A 26,135-nucleotide genomic window follows, 5' to 3' on the forward strand; every position below is an offset into this window, starting at 1 on the left:
CTTGAATCGGATCATGAAAAAAATGCATGTGCATGCCATATGTATGTGCTAAGTTTGAACTTGATTGGTGCAGGTACATTTGTATGTGTTATATACAGGTAGCTACGACCACTCAGAGATCAATCAGAAAGAAGCCTTGTTTCAGTCCAAAACAGGTACTGTAAAATATGTATTAGAAGCCGCGGCTTCTATTAAAATGGTACAATGCAACAGCGGGGATGCGGCTTCTATTAGAGCATCTACACATATGAGAAATGGTGAATTTTTGGTTCTCAATTGTTCATAAAGAATGGGTTCAGCTTCTATTAGGGATGCGGCTTCTAATACAGATTTTACAGTACTAACAAAATGCAGAAAAAGGTGACATAAATTATCAAAAAAAAAATTAACTCTTTAAAAATAATGAAACAGCAAGGTTTTTTTTCACAACAAAGAAAATATTTCAGCCTTTAATTTTGTTAATATATGTAGTTTATATACATTACCATATTAGAATTAACTAATACAAACAATATCAAGTTTACTGCTGAAATGTATTGAGAAAAACACTGGCAGCTACATGTACATGTAGGATTAAAAAAAATAAAACTTGTCAGGAAATCTGCTTTAAAATTGAGACCTCTTATGCTGCTAAATATTGTCAATGGCATACCTCTTAGGATAGTATTTATTATTACAAAAAAGTTAATCTAATGACTTGAAACGTATTACACTACAGTTGGCAAATATCACTGGCAGCATGTTGATTACCATCAAATTAAAAATAAGCTACATTGTACAAGTTAATTTTAATGAGGGGGGGGGTAGGTTTTTTTTGTCACGAAATCAAATGAACTATTAATTGTTAGCACCAGGAATGTGTTCATATATTTATAGCAGAGAGACTTATATATCAATGATATATCATCCCACTAATCATGACATCATTTTCAGTCATTTGCATATCAATGACAAGCTTAATGTACTACATCTAGTTTGGTATGGTCTAAAACTGTAATTTTAAATATTTTCTATTTTTAAATAGAATACAAAAAATAGTCAACTGTGCAGAGGTTGTGTTAATACCCTCAAAATACTGCAATACTGCTTCCTGCTGTACCCATCTCTCATATCAAAGAGAAACCCCTCGATTGGTCTGAACTTTCTTGTCTCCACTTACTTCATAAAAGTGTTAATAAATGCAATCTCTGGTGAACAGATAAAGCATTAACAAAAAAGAAGTTAAATTCAAGATGATTTGTAGCAAGGTTCAGTTGAAACGCAAGACGCAATGTATTACACTTCCAGTTATCTTTAAATATCGCAAACTTGCTAACTTGCAAACTTGCACATCACGTTTTCATCAAAGCTTAGAATTCTTTTAAAAGTACATAAATTCTCAACAGCATCAATCCAAATTTCACGAAATTTGATTCATCCCCGTTTCTTATTGCAAACCTGTTTAATTGAAACCTATGGATTCAACGAGAGATGACATCTAAAGAGATGACAAGTCTTAAAATATTCAAATAGTACTCCCAGAACATTCCCATCAGCACTTTAAGAACAGGCTCTATTAGTGTACAAGTAGATATTACATTTACATAGATTTGTTCTATAATATTATATAACAATATTAAATTGACTGATTGTTAAATTTGTAGCCACGGACAAATATTCTCACATTTGATAACGTGATGTCTGGTGGTCAAAACACTGGCGAATGATGTCTTGAAAAGTTTGTAGTAAAAACAACTTTGAAGCATTATTCATTACTTGTATTATTGACTTTCACCATTTAAAACTAAACTATATGGCCTTTTGAGAAAGAGTCGGTCACCTTGACCAGACCAAATAGGCGATCGGCGATAATGTTCCACAAGATCATCCAACGACTCAAACTTCTGCTTCCCAATGGTGAATAGACCGCTTCCATGCTGCACTCGAAAATGTTTAATGTTGTTTGGTGCTTTTAACGAGACAGAATAATCACCCGGCTGAAAGAAATAATGAAGACATGAACAGTTAACAGTGAACACGATGCAGACACTGATGGACAAAGTGTCAAATTGTGACAAGTATATATGTAAATTAATTTGTGTAAATGTGTGACATGGTGGAATGCTTTAACCTTTTCACCACCAGTTTCCCCTTATCATCACAACTTCACAAAATAATCCCATTTATACAGTGTACATTTCCTTCAGAGGATTGGGACAAAACTAGCCAAATTTTTAGAGTAAAAATTTAAAATTGACTCAAATTTTGTTTGTTGGCTCTAAAATTAAGGTTAATTTTGAGTATAAGAAAAAATTTGGGTGAGAATGACTGGTGGTGAAATGCTTTAACTTTTTCCTGCATTGCATTATGGGAAAAGTCAACAAAGAGTAAATATAGCAAATGGCAACTTTGAAAAAGTGAACTGCTATATTTTATTAGATGTAAAAACACAATATCTAGGTACATACAATGGCAGAATAAGTCCACTTTCACTATGGATGATTATTACTGTATCCACCCTGTATTTTGTAGATTTCCAGTAAGAAATTCATGCAATCGCCAATGAATTGAACAAACAATTGCAAGAAATAAACATCGTAATTACGCAAATGTACTCAGAAAAATAAAAATATGCGCATTGCATACAGTTGCATTACTCAAATCCAACAATGACAACATTCAATTTTCCACAAACTGCAGCATTTTGCTAATTTTTTTGACCATAAATGTAACCAACTTACGTTTGTTTCACTCTCTCGTATCAGAAAATCACCATCCACCGTATGCTCATTTAGAATATTTTCCGCCATATCTCTGGTAATTTTACCAGCAAACCAATCCTTGTCAGCGTATGGCCCAGTCTTCACAATATCAAGCTCTGCAGCTATACTAAACGAGTTCTGCTGTACAGTGCTGGTGGGTCCCACATAGACTGGTTCACCACCAGGAATTACTTGCACATAGTTTTTCGGTATAAGTCCATCTTCCCCCTTGGCGTTTCTCGCTTGCCACCACTCTGGGTCATTATCAGGCATTCCTATAATGTCCAGATGCTCTCCTGCTTCAAAACGCAGTTCTTCATCATTCCTAGCCTGAAAAGTATACAAAGCCTCAACCGCTTGGACAAAGTCGCGAGGGTATGCAACATTCTGTTCAACTGGGCCTCTCCCTAAAGCAGGTGGCCGGTTAACATCTTGGCTTGGTTTTAAATTGCTGGGTGCATCGCTCGTCTCATTCACATAGTTTGAAGGGAACCATCCAACATGGCCACCGCATTCACCACGCCACCACCCGTCACTCGACCTCTCCATAACGGCAACCTGTTCACCTTTACCAAGAGACAACTCATCAGGACGCCGTGCCTCATATTGAAATTTTACAACAGCCATACACACAATTTGGTCTGTGGCGCCACCATTGGCATCACCGTCCGAGCTAGGATGAGAATGCGACTCAAGTTCTACTTTCTGGTCACTGCTCTTCTTCTCATGCTTGCTGACTTGTTTCTTGGATATAAATCGTTCAAAAATTCCTTTGGGTTTTTTCACTTTGTCCACGTAATTTGAAGGCACGAAACCTTCCCTCCCATCAACATTTTTCACCTTCCACCACGATTTACTATCATCTATTAGAGTCAGTTTTTCATTTTTCTTGATGCCCAACTCTTCTGCCTGGATTGCTTTGTAATCCCACTTGGCTACCACTTGCTGTTCGTCCCCCATCACGAGGTTTTCTGCAAAAAAAAAAAAAAGGAACAAAATATACAATTAAGTCTACCCGCAGAACAGATACTTTATGTGAAAGGAAGACTGTAATTATTTATTGAATTTTACTATAGCTCATATTGCTCATAGTAAAAGAGTATACATTGTATTTATATATATACAAACCAAAAATCGTACTTCCACATATCATTGTTATTTACGTAAGTGCATGACGCTACTAATATAGCAAATATGGTACAATGAATCAAAGTAAAAATGTCACAATGTATTGTAAACTAGTGAATTTAAAACCGTAGTTCACCTAAGATTGAATTCCGCTTAAGCATGCTGAGAAATAAGTGGTTGAAAAACCGTCCTCATAATGCAATAATTAGTGACAATTTCTAGTGATGCAACATAGATTAAAAAAATTCTGAAATTCTAATTGACTATTTCTTTTTCCTGGTGTGGTGATCAATTTTACCATTAATACTGTGAGAAAATGTATGCATGTAGTGATTTCCCAATTTTCCCTGACGCAAAAATAAACACTACTTCATCTACATGTATTTGTATGCACAATCCCATGACATTACCCTGGGGTGACAATGCTGAGACTGTGATAAATATACATGCAGGATACTACAGACATGTGTGCTCACATCACAGTTTGTCTTCTTGCAATGGATTACACGTCTCATCGTCCATGAATACAAATACCCCCGCGGTACATGTACATGTATTATTAAAACCACAGAATCTCAATATCATCCATTGCCTTCTCCTGCGAACGTGAAAGAACCTACCATGAAAATTTATCTAGAGCAATTAAATAGAAGAAATTTTGAATTTTCAAGATGAGGTCTGTTTACTATTATTATTATACTAACTGGAGTGGTTTAATCTCTGGCTGACCTTTACTTTAAAACATAGCTATTCTATGTTTATGGCATGTTACAAGTTAACAGATACCAGTTCCCAATTACAGGTACCAGAGCCAAGTTAACATGCACTAGTTAACGCATGTAAAGAAGACATGGGATGTATATACAGCTATCAGCACCCAATGTGTTAAGAGACACCAGAGTATGGTCATACAGGGGCCGGAACTTATCCATTAGATAAATTGTACCATGTTTGGATTTTATTATTTTGATCAACATACAATATATTTAAAGCAGAATGTTTTAAATATTAAATATTCATAAACGTTTCATAAGTGTGGCCTTTGCTTGACCTCCCATGTCAATTTCCCTGCTATCTGAGAATGTTTTAAACAATTTAAACCTTAGGTTACAATAGTTATTTGTTTTGTTCTGCTATGGATCTTAAGATCTGAATTAAAACAACAACAACAATAATAATAATAGTGATCATAGTTATCAAAATATATACATCTACATGTATGAACCACACAGCCGTGTCTAAGACACAGTTGTAACCGATCCAGGCCACAAACCACACCAGCATCAGTGAAACCAATTTATGGATGGATAGAGTTCCAGGATGCAAAAGCTGGCCACTTTAATTTAACTGGATATTTTAAGGTGCATTTGTAGTTGTGCACCAAATCAACAACACATTTCAATTTTCAAGTTCAAGATTACACTGCAGACCATTTCCAAAACTAATTGCAATTTTTTCGCCAGAGATGAGACACCCAATTGAGCCATCTCCCTCCTCTCTTCGCTTATACTGGACTAATCCTGTTAATAACAATCTACTTTTCATGCAACTATTTTTTTGTCCTTCCTACCGTACTTCTAATAGGACTGTAAAATATCAGTTTAATGTTTGACACTACGATTTCTTCACTATTAACAGATATAGATTTTTACCAAATAATTTAATGTAGATACATTGTATTCGTTCAAAATTAACAACTTTAAAAACACCACATACACAAAGGTTTCTGTTTCAGATGGACAGGGTTCATATTTGTATTTGCTCTACTAGAAGTACATGTCAACAAACAGCTGCATTTCTTTTATATGGCTTATTAAAATACGACTTGTTTCAACCATAGACACACTTCTACCAATTACTAAACTGCATACGCAACTAATACGACTTGTTTCAACCATAGACACACTTCTACCAATTACTAAACTGCATACGCAACTAATACGACTTGTTTCAACCATAGACACACTTCTACCAATTACTAAACTGCATACGCAACTAATACGACTTGTTTCAACCATAGACACACTTCTACCAATTACTAAACTGCATACGCAACTAATACGACTTGTTTCAACCATAGACACACTTCTACCAATTACTAAACTGCATACGCAACTAATACGACATATACATGTGTATATTATTTTTGCAAAGTTTGCATAGTTTTGTAAAATATCAAGAGTATAGATTAAATGCAGTAGCCACATACGATCAGGTACGTGAACATAATGCATTATGGGTTTTTAGCAGGGATTGTGTTGACATGTGTAGAGTCTTGATGAGATTTACAATTTATTCTGTGTTTTTTTATCACACATGGGAACCTTTCTTATGCTAAGATGAGGGTCGACCTCTAGCATATAGGGGGGGGGGGGAGGCAAGAACATAATTTGGGGTTAACGTAGAATTACAAAAAATAGCAAATATGGTATATTTACTTGAAGCCTTCTCGTGTAGCAATTTATTAATATTGTTCAATGTCATGGTGTTTTTTTTCTTGGTGCCCATTTGTAATACCATCGTTGTCATTTTAACACTGAAATACCGGTGACAATAAAATGTTGAAGTAATTAGCAATAAAATTACACCACACACACGTACATGTAGTCAAGACTTATTTGGCCACATAGATTTTCAATTCAACTCACACAATTGTACATTGATTGCAACGGTGAGTCATCAACAAAATATGGTAATTACGATCAAGAGCAGGAGAGTATTAATTGTTAGATCACGAGAGGTCAAAGTGCCATCCATTATCCATAGCATGTTTGAGAAGGGGTAAACAAAGAACTCATTGCATGAAGATTTATTACTGTTACAAAATGGGTCACATTCAGAAGTGCTATTTAGTATTGAGCTAAAACTTCAATATTACATGAATCTACTGTTCAGTAACTTCAATATTACATGAATCCACTGTTCAGTAACTTCAATATTACATGAATCCACTGTTCAGTTACGACAATAACGCGTGTGTGAATAAGTGTCTGGACAGTTTTCAATGCGTCATGGCGCAAACAATTTGTAAAACGGCAATAAAGGAAGTAATGCATAACAGCAGTAAATTTTTACTGCCTACCAGAATGTTTGCAAATTTGTGGCATTCACAAAAAGACTTTTCCAAAACGTTGATCTGACTCAGTCTAATGAGCTCAAAGTGAAATTTGACTTACAAAACTAAAAAAAAACGTGTTCACGAATAGAAAGGCCATTTTGTCTCTTACAGAATTAAACATGTTCTTTTTTTACTGCCTTGCTTTGCCAGTCTTGCGAAATCAAATTAATATAGCCTGAAAACTAGGACAAGTAAAATTGATACAAAAGACCTTTATCACGATGGCGAGTATATGAAAAAATGGTTGAAATAAATAACAACATACATAAACATAGCCTCAAGGGGTGTACAGGCCAATATTAACTTTTCTTTTCATCTGTGTGACAGGCAGTATGCAATAAAGCACCTACCGGTAGATGCAAAGGCAGGGTCTGAGTTAATACATTGTGCAATAAATCTCCTCTACTGTTGAGTGTCTGTACAGTATTAAAAATTGTGACACATGAAGGAAAGGTAAGGTGAGTAATCTGCATAGCAATATTACTCTTGATATAACAGACTTACTATTTTCTTCCAATGTCAAGATGCAATTCCGCTTTCTTCCATTGCATGTATGCAATCACATGACACAAGTACATGAATCACATGAATTTATTATTTTGACATGATCACCTGACAATGTTTTTACAAGGTCACACCATGCAAATGCAATCAGATTTGTGACAACTTGTATCATGGTAACGGTTATTATGATAAATTCAAAATCAGATCATAGAAATAATATTTTGACCATGGAATATTCTATTTTAATCACCATATTATATTAGGTGTATATAGGTTCACGCTGCTCAGAGGGAGGGAGTAGGATCACGCTGCCCAGAGGGAGGGGTAGGATCACGCTGCCCAGAGGGAGGGTAGGGTCACGCTGCCCAGAGGGAGGGTAGGGTCACGCTGCCCAGAGGGAGGGGTAGGGTCACGCTGCCCAGAGGGAGGGGGGTAGGGTCACGCTGCCCAGAGGGAGGGGGTAGGGTCACGCTGCCCAGAGGGAGGGTAGGGTCACGCTGTTCAGTGGGAGGGTAGGGTCACGCTGTTCAGTGGGAGGGTAGGGTCACGCTGCTCAGTGGGAGGGTAGGGTCACGCTGCTCAGTGGGAGGGTAGGGTCACGCTGCTCAGAGGGAGGGTAGGGTCACGCTGCTCAAAGGGAGGGTAGGGTCAAGCCGCTCAGAGGGAGGGTAGGGTCACGCTGCTCAAAGGGAGGGTAGGGTCTCGCTGCTCAAGAGGAGGGTAGGGTCCCACTGCTCAAAGGGAGGGTAAGGTTACGCTGCTCATAGGGAGGGTAGGGTCAAGCTGCTCAGGGGAGGGTAAGGTTACGCTGCTCAGGGGGAGGGCAAGGTTACGCTGCTCAGGGGGAGGGCAAGGTCAAGCTGCTCAGGGGGAGGGTAAAGTCACACTGCTCAGGGGGAGGGAGAGGTCACACTGCTCAGGGGGAGGGTAAAGTCACACTGCTCAGGTGGAGGGGGAGGTCACACTGCTCAGAGGGAGGGTAGGGTCATGCTGCTCAGAGGGAGAGGGTAAGGTCATGCTGCTACATGTTCACGCATATAGTTGTCATGGCAACAGTCAATATTACTCAACTGCCTATTTTTTAATAATGATCAGTTTTATCAGCTGCATCATAGAGATGTTTGTTTTGAAGTTAGCCATGGTTTTGCGTCGTAATCATTATTATACGCAAACTTTTGCTAAATTTCATTGTAAAATATTTCAATTCGTGCAGCAGTGGCTTTATAATTAACACGGCTATATGTGTAATGAAGCAGACACATGTGCATGTATCATTATAATATTGATCTTGTGTCTCGCAAACAATATATTCCCTGCTCATTACCACAAGATATTTTTCTCATGATAAAATCAGAAGCATGAGAATCTCAGTATATTTTGCTTACTGATTTGATTTACTGATTTGACAGTTTCCAGTACTTGTATACTGTGTTTGCCAACATAAACATTGGATTGTTTGTAAGCATAAAGATTGTAATGTGAATTCCGTTTATTAACGGGATACTGTATCATGTCGCTATCTTGGGGGCCTACCTGTGATTCAGAGTCCCATATAGACCATGTCAAGCACATACAAGAAGAGAATTTCACACGGTAATAAATATTTGGACTTGGTTTTAGTTTGATATAGTTTGCTTTACGATTAGATGATAAAGTTAACAACATTATTAAGAACCATACATTACGTCACCTCCACTTAAATAAAAGCTCGTCTCCTTGTACATTACCTGAAATCATTTTCTTTTCAAAATCCGCATACATGTTAGATGTATTTCTGCTGTTCCAGATTACAATATTTACTTTGTTATGGAGCACAGCATTTACTGTGCCTGTCCTACTGGCCTCCAACAGAATCAGTGGTATTGATATTAATATCAATCATACATATCTAGGTGTGTATTCTGTGTTCATGTATGTGCATGCTACACATAGATTATGAGAAGAGAACGTAGATAGATACATGTATGTGACAACAGCTGGTTGGATAACTGACAACACATCAATACATATACATTGTTCACCTCCAAGTCATTTTTGTGTGTGTGTAAATAAACCTTATTACTCAACCATATTTTTTTGAATTCCATGCACAACATACGTGGTACCCCCACCACCACCATGATAAAGAACTAATAAATTAGGGTTTAACAAAGTAACAAAAATAGTAACCCAACTCATTTTTCAGAGATTATTAGTATTAATATTAATGGAATAAATCTCCATATTCATTTGATAATACCAAGGTAATGATATAACAACATCTGTCTAATTTAGCAACTGTACTATATGCATACTAAAACAAAGCATCTTACTAAATGTTTCCAGGGAGAGAGGAGGTTGGCAGTTACAACAACAATAAACATAGATTCTTATTCAGGTGGCCTTATACCAATTATTTCACTGACCCAAATTACAGTCTTGTTTTCACATGTATACAGCCTGAAAACCAATTATAGAAGATGACATTACGTGATACCATAATTTAAAATTGTTTTAACTGCTACAATGTAGGGTTGGAACCCCACACTGTGAAGTCTGATGTAACAATAATGACTAACTCAGTTTTATTAAATACTTCAGGTACAATAAAAAGGTGAGTTATGTTACAATGTATTCCCAGCTCTTCAAATATGCACAGATGTTGGGTGTGGTCACTAAGAACTGATGATGAGTCATTTCATGAAAAGTTTCCAGGGATACTTTCATCCCCCAGCCACTGTCAGATGTCACAGGACACAGAATTGCGATTTCTAACAAATATTTCCATCAAATATTTTCTGAATGGGTGGAGGGCAATACCGTATTTGCTCTATTGCTCTGTATCTATCGATTCTTTCAATAGAAGCATATACAAACCCCAAATCACATTTATTGTATACTAAATCACTAAAATATAACTTATTTGACCATAGAAACACCTCTGTAACCTCACTATAGAGTGAATAAGATATTTCCTGAATATATCAACCCCCCTCTTCATTACCATGTAATATATGCCATGCAGAGATGAGAAATTGTAAGTACTACTGGTACATGTACATTTGTACATGTAAAAACAAACCTAAATGTCAGGAGAATTCCCTCTGACCTCAAATAGGAATGGAGAACCGAGAATAGATTACATTAATCAGAATTTTGCTTTCCATTGATATTAGAGAGGGACCCTCATATTAAAAGACAATCCCATTTGTAATAAAGTGACACAGATATTCAATTGCACTGCTTTTTCTCATTGGGACTCATTACATCAAGACATCAGTCAGTATTAAAACGGACCTTACATCAGTATGCAATAGAGAAATTGACGTAGGCGGAAATCAATATAGACGTCTGAACATTTTCATTGAATACTGCATGTTTTTTGTCTGGTTCAGTATTCCAAACATGTACAAAATCATTTTGTGAATTTCAATGCTTATACATTTAACCTGTCAAAGAATAATAAAACTCTTCAGTGACTGTTGCTAACCTGGCATTACAGAAAAAATTTTCTAATCCTACATTTGAAAGATTTTGAAAGAGGCTAAGGACTAATCATATAAGTACATGCCATCGTGTTGACGCTTTAATGTATGAACTAAAAGCTGCAGTGTGCAACAAAAGATACAATATTTCCTTGGTCATACATGGAAGTCCAGGGGCCTCATGTAAAATCATGGAAAGTAAGGGGTGGGCATCAACATGTATCTAAGGAACGCCTCAGAAAAGAAAAAAAAATGTTCAACATCATAACCATATTACCACCTACAAAAACTTATCTAAATTACATTTTTGTATTCACTATGCTGGGCTAAAAGAAATATTACAGGTACGTCTTTTTGGAGAAAATAAAATTGCTAAATGTGTTGCGTCGTCATTGATTTCCACAAAACTTTTACCATGAAAAAAAACTAACATGTTCGCAAAAATATGCACATTTGATGACAATAATATTTACATACCATCTGGTATTAACCTATCAAAATGCTATGTCAAACTGACAATATTTTCTGACCACCACACACAAAAAGAGAACTATACTATACAATACAATGAAACACACTTTTTACACACATATTTTAATAAATATTAACCAATTGTCGACGTCCGGTAAAAACACCCTGGGCCTATCAACAGGGATGCCTGCAACTCGTCTAAATAAAGAGACGTGAGCTTATGCACAGTGAGGGACTTATGACTGGGGGAAGTACATTGTACGGTATTAAAAATTGAAACAGACAATTGTGAAACCATTAAATGTATAATATCCAAGTTTCATGATGATCAACACTTCCTTTAATAATGAAGCAGACTGAATTACTGTAAAGCATGTGTTATTTGCTAATATGTTTAGTCACTACTTCCAATTAATTATTATACCGTTTTACACAATTTCATTACCAACTTCTGAAGTACACAATAGAAATAATTCCCTGTAACACCATCCTTACGATGGGAGAATACTTTTTGGCAAAGTCAAGTGCAGTCACCACACTTTGCAATCTGCATCATATTATTTGGCCAACTTTGAGGAGAGTTTAACAGAAAATAATTAAACCCAATGGATAGAATTTCATGCAAAGAGAGTATAAAAAACAACGCAGACAATGACAACGTCACTATAAACTAGTATTTTTTAAAAGCTCAATTAGTAAAGATAACTGCAGCTGTACAACCAGCCCCTCTGGATTTTAATGATGAGTCTCCTTGTAACAAAAATAAATATCAAGGTTCACCGTCTACACATTCATGTGTAATACAACTGAGCTGACGATATTAAGAACACTGTGCTTATTTCATTCACAGCTAGGTACTGTGAATATGCTAAATTAAACTCAAGCTAAGTACCGGCGGTATAGCCTCCTTCACAAACATGAATGATGGCTTAAACACCAAAGCCAAAAATTGTCACCATCTAGCTTTGGTGTGAAATTTCCAACAGAAGAAAAAAATCTTGCTCATAAATTGACACAATCTTTACGAATTCAGGGTGATTATATTTGAGTGAATGGTTAACACTGACTGAACATCAAGAGACTGTAATAGCTGCAGACAATGAAAGCCAAGCAGTAAGTACCTGCACTAAAACACTGAATGGACCAAAACACTAATTCACATGATTAAGTAGGAAATAAAAAAATTAATGAGTCATATTACATACATGTAGTATTCACATAAAAACATCTGGTATAACAATCAAAAAGGAGTAAGATTTCCCTTTCTTTGAATTGTAATTAAGTAAAGAGATGACATTACAGTATGTGCAGTGTCAACAACATGAAAGCCAACCCCCCCTCCCCATCAGCAAAAACGAACAGTTTTGAAAAGCATGTGCATATAGCATGGATACAAGTATTGGTAACACAAGAGGGGAGGTGAAGGGAGTGTATTGTGAGGGATATCAGTATAATGTAGATGACTATTTTACCTACAACTTATACCGCCACTGAAAACAATAAATTGGGTTGCTTGACATTGTTTTTACTCCATTCTTTTCAGTTTACTGTGGAGGGCTACAGCAGATGATGTATTAACAGATGCAATTTGTTATAATATGTTCCATATAAAGCATACTAAACAAAAAAGTAGATGGATGTGCTGACTTCTTTATTCAATGTAAATGAAAATTTCACAGAGTAGATTTTTTTTTCGCTCATAAAAACCTCATCCATGACAAACTAAAAAAGTTACACAATGCAAAAGGCTATCAATCATCCTTGGCTTCCTAAATAGAAATTCAGTGAGTCAACAAGAACAGGCATGGAATGTCTTTGATTATGGGGAACTGCAGCCATTTTGTATTTTAACAGGGTCAATGACCCCTATGCACTTCCTGCATAACAAAAGGTGGTTTCAAATCAGAAAATAAGGCTGGCACCAGGCTTACCCAAATTTCAACACCCAAGTTAGCCTGTCCTACAAGCAGATTACAAAACCTTTTCACATTTGAACAGATCACAGCCCAGTTATGACATACTAAAATAGGGCAGCACAAGTGAAATGAAAGTCGAGACTTCTGTGGGCGGAGTTTAAAGCAATAATTGACAACAACCATCATCATCATAGTGGTCAAAAAAGAAAGTCTTGCGATTTCCCCCTCATGTCTTCAAAACTATTTGCTTCTACTAATCATTGTCTACCAAGTCTCGCAGATTTTCATTCAACAGTTCAAAACAAACCATATCCCAAGTCAAACTGAACATTTTGTTTCTGCCCACTCTCCTCGCCATCAAAACTGGAATTAATTAGGAAAACTCCAGGTTGATTTAAGAGACCATTGCGATGCTGCAGACTACATCTTTGTTAAGATTTGCAACATAAATACAGAAAAACTCAAAATAAACATGTTGAAGTCCACTATGTAGGACGTATCAAATCTGCATTTCTCAGAACAGTTGATCTTTAGGCCGGTCTAAATAATGACGTTTTGACTGTGTGGAAGCGAATCTAATTTTAATCTTATTCAACAAACAAATTATTTGGGCGTGCCTCAGACTCACACTGTAATTATTATTAAGTTCATATGTGTAATTCTAAAGAAAAAATATACTTAGTCAAATTGACAATACTGTAGCATAGGTAGAGCAGTTAATACATGTACCCCCTGATCTCACCCGATAATTACTGTTAAAATAAATGATGACATCAATTGCACTCCTCTATAATTGTTCTTCTGTAGTTTGGAAATTCATGTACAATTTTAGAAGAACCTACATACATTGTAATGAAGAGACAATTTTGGATTAATTATACATGTATCAATATTATCAAAAGCAAATGCAACTTTTATAACCATCAAATCCCACTTAATGCATTCAAAATTATGCACAAGTTTCACCAATTTGAAAGCACATTATCACATTAAACCACAGCCGCTCCTCAGTATAACCATGGAATGTATTGTGCAACACAGAAAAGAAGATTGTGGGAAACACACAGCACATACAAAGTACACCTGAGAGTTAGACGAGTTATACAAGTTATGAAATCCTCATCCTACCTTGAGATAATACATAATCGTTCTCAGCCATGTTTATCCACTGAAGTTCCCCCTAAAACTGATGAGCAGTGCAACACTAATTGTGCCAACGTTACGACACGCACATTAAGGAAGTACATGTATAAGAGATCTCTGACCTACACAGCTGAAGAATAGACAAACAACGAAAAGGGGCTGCCAACAATTACTTCCTGTGGCCAAAGAAATTTCCTTTTCATAGGCTTTCATTCTTTACACAAAAGACAGATTAAATAACAGAATGCTAAATTGTAAATCTTGGGTATGATTTTTTTTTTTTAAGTGGGAGGTGGATATGGAGAATAAAACCTAAATATTTAATTTTATATATACAGTGTATATACATGTACATTATGAATATGCTATTACTGGTAGTATTTCATGAAAATGTATTTTGCTAAATTATGCAACAACAAAAAATAATTAAAAATAATAAATTTAATGATTAAAGTTATCTGCGTCAGTATCTGACCTTTCATAAAAACATGGAACTATTTAATTGGAGTACTTCCCTGTTTGAACGAAACAGTCATTGTCGAGGATTTAAATCGTACATTGTACATGTAGAGACGGCAGCTGGAAGTGTGTGAACCACCGACTGCTCACAATTTAAGACATGATCTGTAAATCTGGTAAGTAGCTACAATGTATACATCGTGATATTAGTGAATCAATTTACTTACTCATGTTGTCCAACATGCTGTTCCCAACAACTCTCGTTTGAAGCGTCCAAGTACAATGCAACTTGATGACTGGTGCAGTGAGATGAATACATGCAATGTGATGCTTTCTTTTGTCTCTACTCAAATGGCAGAATCTACATACCTATACCAAGAAATACTAATAACTATCTATGGGTATTTCCACAAAATTGACATGGACATCATTTTCTTGCTTAGTGATACACAATCATGCCACTCCTTTTTTTTTCACTTAGAATATACATTCACGATTTACAAAACAATGTAGATGACTCAACATGCGTATGTGTTAATCATAGTATAATTAGTACAACAAAATGTACAAGGTAACAAATAGAGTGGGTAGTGACATATTCTTGGCACACATCAAAATAAAACAAGCAGCCTATCGGCTGAGATAGCTCCGCTGTTAGCAATGCACATTTCAATTAAAGAACTGAAGACATCATTAGAAAATGAACAATATGAATAGTATCAAAGCAATCGGACTTACAGTTTTTAACAAGAAGTCGAAAATATCACTTTTTACCAAAAATTACAAAAATATTCACCAAAATAAATTAATTAGAGAATTGAAGATATCATCACAAAACGAACAAATCTGAGAGAGGTCTACATGTAGTACCTATATATGTAATATCAAAGCAATCGGACTTACAGTTTTCAACAAGAAGTCGAAAATATCACTTGAAGATATCATCACAAAATGAACAAATCTGAGAGAGGTCCACATGTAGTACCTATATATGTAATATCAAAGCAATCGGACTTGCGGTTTTTAACAAGAAGTCAAAAATATCACTTTTTACCAAAAATGACAAAAATATTCACCAAAATTAGAGAATTAAAGATATCATTACAAAATGAACAAATCTGAGAGAGGTCCACATGTAGTACCTATATATGTAATATCAAAGCATTTGCACTTGCGGTTTTTAACAAGAAGTCGAAAATATCAGTTTTTACCAAAAATGACAAAAATATTCACCAAAATTAGAGAATTAAAGGTATCATTACAAAATGAACAAATCTGAGAGAGGTCCACATGTAGTACCTATATATGTAATATCAAAGCAATTGCACTTGCGGTTTTTAACAAGAAGTCGAAAATATCACTTTTTACCAAAAATGACAAAAATATTCACCAAAATTAGAGAATTAAAGATATCATTACAAAATGAACAAATCTGAGAGAGGTCCACATGTAGTACCTATATATGTAATAACAAAGCAATTGCACTTGCGGTTTTTAACAAGAAGTCGAAAATATCAGTTTTTACCAAAAATGACAAAAATATTCACCAAAATTTGAGAATTGAAGATATCATCACGAAATGAACAAATCTGAGAGAGGTCCACATGTAGTACCTATATATGTAGTATCAAAGCAATTGGACTTGCGGTTTTTAACAAGAAGTCGAAAATATCAGTTTTTACCAAAAATGACAAAAATATTCACCAAAATTAAAGAATTAAAGATATCAACATGAAATGAACAAACCTAAGAGAGGTCTACCCAAGGTACATATACACCAAGTATCAAAGCATTTAGGCTTGTAGTTTTCAAGAAGAAGTCGAAAAAGTAAAACATTGACACGGACGACGACGACGGACAATCACTCATATGATAAGCTCCGCTCGACAAAGTCGACAGCGGAGCTAAAAAACTTTCTCAGTCAGGGTATTCCTCCTCCATGCCCCAAATTACCAAAACATATTAGTTTCATTTCAGATGAATCAGTTTTAAATTTGAAGTTTTTATTTTTCAAGACCAATGCTATATGTACATGGTATTCTGCAGGTTTTTTTTTTGTTATTAACAATACTGTATTCATTTTCCTTTAGGAAATCTTAAAATCCTGACTACAACTCATAATACATGTATAAAAAAAAACAAGCTACAACTACTTCATATCAAATTGATTGCAAATTAGATTTAGGTGTAATTAACTGTCTTTAACCATCAATACGAGCCCCCAGGTCAGACAACCTGGTTATTAAATCTTCTTTATTGGTGGTGCATGTGTATTTCCAGTTTGTCTATTTGACTTTTATTGAACAAAATCACTACACATAAAAATTTATTATCATAATTGTGTTATAAAAATCACTCCTGTAATATTCATAGTTATATCTGATTTAAGACAATGCAGTGAGTGACGTAAAAGCCATTGAGAAATTACTTGACCAACACTTCATGGAAGTGACATTACAACAGCTAGACGTGAAAGAAAATGATCTCAATAGCTTGGAACTATTATAAATACTAAATACCTAAATACTGTACTCGTCTGACTTAGTGTCCATGTTCGACTATACGCACACACCCACATTTTGGGGCATTTCTATTTTCGGGGTCATGTATATAAATACAGCGTAGAAATCGTCCATGACAAATATCTTGCGAATACGTATACCATGGTAAACGTACATAAACTTCGCTTCGACAATGACCTCTCAACAACCGTGAGAGGCGGTAAATACTTTGAATCGAGTACCCCGAGCACCGAGTTGGACGAGTACAGTATTATGTAATCAAAAAATGCGCCGTTCTCATTTAACTATGCATATGTACTAAATCAAGCAACTTTGAGTGCCTAATGTACTGTAATCCATTACAATTTTTTCCTTTTGATGACTTCAAATAAAAATACCGGTAACCTTTATTCACGAGTTCAGTAAAAACAACCCTAACCCTAACCCATTCACATTTTTATGTGTAACATCAGAACATACATGTCACATATACTGTACATGTGATAAATCATTCATGTGAGTGTGCAAGTACTCTCCTCAATTATGCTTAAGGCAATCTTCTCACAACTAAGAAAATCATAGCCTGTCATCTATAGTATTGTAATGAATTCCCCTCTCAATCTTGATATGGCAATACCCATAATTCATTTGCAGTCAGTAAAGAGGCATTTATATTTTGTCGTGTATTCACTCTAATACATCATATGCATTTGCCTTGAATTGACAATGAACGTTTTAACATGCATTTTAATGACCAAATGCAGCTGCTAATTTCAGCATGTTCAACTAATACAAACAAATACTAATTAGTACAGTCCATACATACACATGTAAATTAATGATAATTCTCTAAGACAGACCGGAAACGGAAACGAGACAAAAACAACAGATTTTTCAAGTTAGCGTGGGGGAAATAACGTTGCTAAGTATTATCGTCAGGGAAAGCTATTGTTTAAGCTAGTCTGTGATTGGTTGCTGGCAATGTTTGGGGGATTTTGAGCAGTTTGTGACGTAGGCTTGTTTGTAGACTCACAGGTGACAGACAGACACACACACAACTATCTGAAGGGGTCAATATGCTACAATGGAATGCCCCATTGGCGTGTCCTCAACTATGTATGCCTAACTCCATCTGAAAACTGTCTGAATAGCAATCATCCCTAGGTGCATATACAAATCACACAATAGACACAATATATAACCCTACAGTGTTTTCCCCTCTGACGCATACACGCAATGTTCACAACAAAATCAAGACACTATACCACATGGAAGAGAAAAAATTAAATCCCAAAAATCAATTTGGGTCAGTTTGTTTGATTACTGAGAAGAGAGGTCTTCAAAAAAATTTTCATACAAGGTTTAACTTGATTAAAAATGTTGTGGACACTGATTTCCTTGGGTTTCACATTTATTTTGTACAAAAAATGTGAATTTGCCTTTTACTAAATAGCAAATTAGTTGAATAGAGCAAGTATGATTGTTTTTATTGAGTCAAAGGAGTGTGGTCCAACACTCCCAGATGAAAGAACTCCACAAATGCAGGAGTATGCATTTTACAGTTTTTATATACACGTGTTTTACATGAGCATGATGCCCACCATTAGCTTTTAGACTATACATGTTGTATGGGGTCACTGATACAAAACATAACAGCAATAGATCAATAGACACCAATGTATAGCATTAGTAACAATTGTTGTCAAAGAATCATGCATTGTATACAATACGTCATTGTGTTCGACTTATTTAACATTACGTCTTGTCTTCAAACACACGAGGCATGTCCTAACAATAGTTGAAACCACGTAAAACATGAAAGCCAACATAGCTGGCAGTCCACCATTTTGAATCAAAACTGAGATGCATCAGTAACTCAACAAGTGTGATGTTCACATCATATATGAATACAAGTCATTATCATCAATCGTTTTTACTCTTGGCATGAAATATGACTACTAAGCTGATATCTACATAACGACTGACAATTATGAAATATGGCTATATGTGGTACTAGAGGCTGCCAGTCAGCCATTTTGGATTTGTAGTTAACAAAAATAATGGTGCATTTGGCCGATATGATGTTTGATGTATGTGGGAAGTTTGAACTTGATTGGTCCAGTCAGGTTAAAGATGCATTATTCAAAAACAAAGCCACCAGTCAGCCATAATTAACCTAATTCTAAAAAAAAATTACATCATAGTTACATTATGTACATGTAGGGGAGGGGGGGGGGGGGGCGATAGTTGTTTTACCGTGAATGTGCTGCATTTGTCTTGATAAACATTGATTACCTTTCAATACGGGTTTTTACCTCGGCACTACATTATCTAATTACAATGTACCACGAGTGACTTTTCGATACCTTCCTATCACTACATGTAAATTCCCTAATTAAAGTTTGGTAACGTATTGGTCCATCCGTGCAACATTCAAAGTCACGTCTTTGCTCATATTTATACCTATATCTCGTGCATGCGTAACACAGTGTCCACCGCCCTTGAATGTATGTATGAATTCTAATATGTGTTCAATATACATGTACATGTATGTACCAAGTTGAAATGAGCCTGTCCACACACAACTGAAATCTGGTACTAAAACGGTAAAAATGTGCAATTTTGATACATTTTTGGCTTTAAATTGACTGCTGTTTGGTCATCTTGAATCAGACCATGAAAAATGTAAATATGTTCGATATAATGTCAGATGTAAGTGAGAAATGATGGCTGGTCAACTCAAACAAAATCTGTGAAAGTGTCACAGAGAAACAGGTAAAAAAAAAGGAAAGAGTTCCTTTTGTATCCGCCATCCCTAACCCTACCCTCCAGCACTCAGGCAGGCAGGCAAATAAATTAACATTTAAAGAGGTTGTAACTTTTATTATTATTTTCAGTATAATGAGTGGCACAAAGACTAAAGGGTATTAGTTGTCACTTCGCATGATATGGGTCTCATAGCGGGTGTATACAACTTGAGGTGAAATGCACAGTTGACACAATATCTAAACACCTTCACATGCGCAAAGACCATTGCCCTTTAATTTAAAATCAGACACCTTGAACATCAAGTATGTGAATTTTACTGGATCCAAAAACTATTTGCAATTTATCACATTCACCCAACTCCTCCCATGTTACCACAGAACAGTCTCCCCCTTGTATACACACTAGACATTAATAAAAATTATATGACCATAACCAGACAAAACATGCACTTGGATGTAGTCTCCAAAAATATCCTTTTAAACATAAATCATATAGGAGTCATTGTCAAAATGCAGGGTACCAGTACTGGCCCACCCACATACATAGACGCACAGTAAACACAAGATATCAAGATTATTGGTACATGTACAAGCATGCTGAGTAGTATGCAGACAGAAATACACAGTCAATGACATCACCGAGTAAAATTAGAATATTATTTATATACATGTGTACACTAATTAATTCAAACTTCAACAGATTAAAAATAAACAAATGAAATTGTTGGGATCTGCATAATTCATAAAACAATATTACCATGACAATTGCATTAATTGTAAACATACATGTACATGTAAGTACATTGCATTACATACACACTCATACACACATACTTTCAAACGGCCTAATCATGTTTAGATAATAGTTTATTTTTGTTTATGAAATAAACAACATAAAACATATTAGCCTGTTTCATCCCTGTCAACTATTAAATATGCCTAATACTCATATTATTTTTGTTATTAAAACCCGACTAATCAAGGTCATGGTAATTTTAACACATGGTACACATACATGATCCTGAAAGGTTATATGTCAGGGTACATTCACCATTCTAAACAGATTAATTTTAACAGTGAGGAATTTTCTGGATTGGTTGATTTACGGCCGTTTTCACCAAGAAAGTGTATGACACCATGCATCTTCAAGGCCCCTAACCCCCACCCCATGAAATGTTCACTGCTACAAAAATTGTGATTTTCACCAACTTGAGAAATTCATAAAAAAAAAAATTGTTGAATTTGTTTCGTCTGTTTCTATGACATGTGCCAAAATTACAGAGCAGTCTCCCAACATTTACAATTTTTTCGTCTGCTACTGATACTCGTAGCAAGAAGTACTAAACACACCCGTACAATTTACATCACACTTTCATTGTTTCCTTTCCAGTACTGAATTAACCATCAAAACGGCTGAATAAATTTTTGTTCTAGAACTCACATGTGCAGAAATTGGTCAAAACTAGATTTCATCTTAGTTTTCAGCGACTAGAAGTGCTTAGTTTATTATACAGCAGCTATGCATGTAGAGTAGGCATGTGTACATACATGCCAGACTTGCATGTACTTGATGTAATTATTATCAGATGTTCTTGCACAAGTACATGTATGTCTACGCTGAAATGATGCTAGTTTAACATTGCAAGTAGATTGTACTGTGAAAATATAATGGAAGGAAAAATCATTTCCTGATCTCAAGCTGTTGTTACTTACTGCCCCAGGGGCACTGTGGTACTCCCATGGTGCACTCCACTTACAATTACATGAACCAGAGAATAGCTATCTGCTTAGAGAATGACAAACAGAATGTTTACATATAAAAAGCCTATAAATCCAATAGCAGTGAAGCGCCTCTGGAGTAATTGCACTGGAGGGCGTTGCTCTTTGCAATTTAAAGGGATGACATCACTTTTTGTGCAACATCATCCAGGAAATCCAGGTACTATATTTATACTCTGGCCTGATTCTTAAGTAGATGGTGTCATGCAAGTACAATGTACAGCTCATTAGAAATCTTTTTTCAAATTCCATTTCAATTCTTTCTTTTTTTTCAGAATGTAGTTATACTGATGTGGGTAACACTGAAATAATTGACAATGTGGAAGGCATTCTACAGAATAACATAGGTTTGAGCTATTTCTGTGCGACTTAAATTGCAGCAAAGAGGTACAGGTACAGACCACAATAACTACAGTACACTGCAGGGGCATACTGATTTATTAACACTGCTTAAAATAAATAATGTGTAATATCAACAAATGTTGTGCAGATGCAAAGTAACTCGTTCTGTATTCTAGCACATATGCATATGTACATAGTTAAAGACATGTCATTTTTGAGATTCAATATTGAATAAATATAGACTGGTGGAATCAAAAGACAAATCTAATGTAATATTGGTTACATGTACCGGTACATGTTATCTTGGGGGAGGGACACAAGACATGGTAGGCCATTGAAGAGACTGTCACTGAGATGACATTTATAAAATGAGTTTACACAAATCCACCATTTCTTGCTGTTCTTATTCCCCATAATAAACATTATTGGCATGCATTCTATACTCTCAGGAAATTTGGCAACGTAACTAACTAATTCGTTTTCTACTTTCAGACAGTTATCAAGATGATAACAAACCTAAGTAATAACACCGCAGAAAATAAAATAGCTTCAAATGGTCAGGTCACTCAATGTTTAATTAATTTAAATCAACCACTAAAACCAAAAGCCTAATTAAACATAAAATCTAGCATTTATCTTTTAGCACCATATTTCCTGGATTAGATGTGGATATAAAATAAGGATGTTTGTTCTGCTAGTAGATCATGTTACGCAGAGTCATAGATAACAATCGCACAATGTCAAGGGCTTAAAACCTGCAAGGATATTTTGATGTGCTAGTAAAACCATTGGCCCAGTGATGTACTAGTACGGTATACATGTACATGTAGCTTGTAGCACCAGATCACAAAGCCCCACAACACCAGAATTGTAACCAACTAAACAATCAGTGTAGAATACATGTGTAACAATGCATAGCAATACTCTTATTGTGCAAGACATGGTTCAGGTTGCAATAATTTATGATGTGTGGCTAGGTATGATGATACAGTGTTAGTCAAGTTTTGACATGGTTTGAAATATACTAGGAGTCAGAATTAGAACTGCATACCAAAGGCAACATCAAATGCTCCTTTTCTACATCAACACGGTTTGACATGACATCTTTGTACAAGTACCCACTACTCAAGCAACAGCAAATGATTACATGGTGGTCCAAGGGCTAAATTTGTAAACAAAATAGTCTATTTTTATTCCCCGTGGAATTATGAGAGAAAACTATAACATATGGCTGCAGGAATTGTGCTTAACCAATCCTGTCTTCATCACTAACGTATTGAGCATATACATGTAAATGGTCATGTACATGTATGAGGAAATGCAATTCAAACATGACTTGTTTACATCATGGAACTATAAACCCCAGGAAGAACAACGAAACTAAGAGGATTAAAAAAACCTTTGTCTTAGTTTATCTTACAGTGCTTTCGCTTTTGTTTCCACGACATTAGTCATACTCCATGTTAGTTGCCGCCAATACGCCCGTTTCAACCGCTTTGCTGGAAACGGAAAACTTGAAAAAAAAATTTCATATCTGCGCAGTAAAATATTTCGTTCACTACGCATGCGCAAACAAGTCGGTCTGCAGGGTGACCTTCAGTGTACCGGAAATCATGCAACGGGTCGGAGTTTTAGCGAGTTTTCATAATTTTTAATGTCGTTTTTAGATTACTTCTTGTTTTTTTCAACCCTCGAAAAAATAAGGTTGCGAAAGTTTGCGAAACATGGGGTTTGGTGAGCTGTTTGTTGTTGAGATATCCCGACTAATTCCGTGTTTCCCTTCGATCGCCAGAAGTGGCAATGTGTTTTTTTTCCCGTTGAATGTCGATCATTTATCAGTGTTTTTGTCTTGGCGCCATTGGTTTTTTATGCTATAACCGGAACAACTCGGTCACGTGATCTCCCGGAGTCGTCCGATTGACTCCGAAAATGACCGATAGTCGGAGATAAACGTTCATTTGCGTAAATCGGCTTATTTTTTAATGCGACAAAATAAACAGTCAAAATAAACATTCGACATCGCGGCAACTATCATAGTTCAAAGGAAACGAAGTGGTTGTTCTTCCTGGGGTTTATAGTTCCATGTTTACATCGACCCATCACTGATAACATCATTGCATAGAACTCGCAAGTTAAAGGGCGGCAGTTGTTGTGCCTCGTCATGTTCGATATGGGACTCATAGCGACGTACACAATGCGTGTAAAATACATTGTTTATTTACATGAAATTCGAGAACGCGCTGCGGGACGACCATCGCGCTTTAAACTACATTGAATCACATGGAATTGAATGGAGTCAACAAAATGCTGGCATGTAAGAAGATCACTATCAGCGAACCAAATGTGATTACAACTGGGAGAAGTAAACTTAAATGCATTCATAAATTATTGCAATACATGTGTTGTGTATTACTAACAAGCATCTTGGTTGAGATATTCATGGAGAATAGAAAGAGAATTTACACTCAGTGGATGGAGACCTCTGTCAGTTATTTTTATTCCATCCATTACAAACGATCCATGTGAAAGAAAGTAACAGATACACCATGTGACACATGGCCTAATTAGTCCTCTGCCAGTGTTGTCTGCAGAAACATTAATATAATCGGTTTATTTGCCTTTAAAATGTTATGGTATGAAATGATGTACACACTATTGTACAGTAGTTTTAATATGCATGTGAATATAATATGTGAATCAATGTCGAAGCACTGGCACGAGGTTACGTTTGATTATGTTAATAAAGCAAAATTGAAAACACATTCTCCTTCCGTTCCACTTCGCAGCCATTACGGATTTAGGCTGTCTGCAAGTGAACTATGCCTGTGTTTTTCTGAATGACCAATCCCACTCGGGTCATTGTTAAACAATACAGATATGTTACGCATTGCAATATTTGTCCCGCCTGTGACGAGGAAGGCCCCCGTTGACACGATGTTCGATGTACTTACCGTACTAAGTCACTCGCCCAGCTGATTTGAGTCACTTCACCAACACACTATAAAACTTCGACGATAAGCAATTTGCACAATGCTGCTCCGAGAGCCGAAAACACCGGCAAATATTCAGTGAGGCAGCACCAGAATAGATCTCAGTTTCGTCATACAATGAAAAACTGGAGATATCGTTATCTAACTCCAGTAAACGAGGAAAAAAAACTGCCTATACAATAGTCGTTCTCAGAAACTCACAATGTCCGACATTCAGTGGACTGCTTGCAACTTCCGCCTGTCTTCTATTCATCCGCTGGACTAATTTGGAAACGCGATGTTTATTATTTGACTCTTACGAATGCATTGTCGCGTGTCATTTCATATTTGGCTTTAGGATTATAAATTGCTTTGCACGATATCAACATCTAAACTTTAAACAAAATAATGACATTTCCGCTTTCACTTTATTATTGCGCATGGATATAATCGGGTACATGTTGTAAGCAAGTTGGATGACCTCATCGTGGGGAAATGTCATAGTCACGTGGTTAAGGTCGCGCATTGCAGTCCTGAATGTAGGTTTCACACTACGATTAATGATTTCTCCAACACAATACATATGTATTCGCGTCCTGTAAATTAAATTAAAGTGATTACAATCCGATACTATCAATGTATTGTGAAATTAACTGCATGTCAACCCCGTGCAGTCACTTGAGGACTGGAAATCATTGAACAATACTATTCCTTATCATTGTATTCAAATTTGCACAGCAACTTTTGACAGCTACACTATTTTATTGTACACTATTTGTATTGTAGTATCGCGGTGAAAGTACATAATGAATGTAATTAATTATTATAATTA

At 35.9% G+C, this 26,135-nt stretch overlaps 1 protein-coding gene across 3 annotated transcripts; it reads right to left on the bottom strand.

The window, feature by feature from the left end:
• Window positions 1-1,336: 1,336 nt before the first annotated feature.
• Window positions 1,337-25,528, bottom strand: LOC100373180 (cytoplasmic protein NCK2-like). Of its 3 annotated transcripts, none has more exons than XM_085499535.1 (3): window positions 25,286-25,528; window positions 2,721-3,712; window positions 1,337-1,976 (listed from the first exon to the last, which is right to left on the bottom strand). In XM_085499535.1, exons 2-3 carry the CDS (start codon window positions 3,699-3,701, stop codon window positions 1,761-1,763), a joined length of 1,197 nt encoding a protein of 398 aa, XP_085355661.1. In that variant the 5' UTR covers window positions 3,702-3,712; window positions 25,286-25,528; the 3' UTR covers window positions 1,337-1,760. The 3 variants fall into 3 exon arrangements, with proteins under 3 accessions (XP_085355661.1, XP_085355664.1, XP_085355659.1); XM_085499538.1 differs by lacking the exon at window positions 25,286-25,528 and adding an exon at window positions 15,172-15,298; XM_085499533.1 differs by lacking the exon at window positions 25,286-25,528 and adding an exon at window positions 14,471-14,572.
• Window positions 25,529-26,135: the final 607 nt, after the last annotated feature.

The sequence above is a fragment of the Saccoglossus kowalevskii genome, chromosome 1 (genome assembly GCF_978046115.1).
Source record: "Saccoglossus kowalevskii chromosome 1, keSacKowa6.1, whole genome shotgun sequence".
NCBI classification, from domain to species: domain Eukaryota; kingdom Metazoa; phylum Hemichordata; class Enteropneusta; family Harrimaniidae; genus Saccoglossus; species Saccoglossus kowalevskii.

Excerpts from the sequence above, each read along its gene's own strand:
- LOC100373180 (XM_085499533.1), bottom strand. The coding sequence starts at position 14,501 with ATGGCTGAGAACGATTATGTATTATCTCAAG. Across the intron at positions 3,713-14,470 it reads CGATTATGTATTATCTCAAG|AAAACCTCGTGATGGGGGAC; the intron begins GTAGGATGAGGA and ends TTTTTTTTGCAG. Across the intron at positions 1,977-2,720 it reads TACGAGAGAGTGAAACAAAC|CCGGGTGATTATTCTGTCTC; the intron begins GTAAGTTGGTTA and ends TATTTCTTTCAG.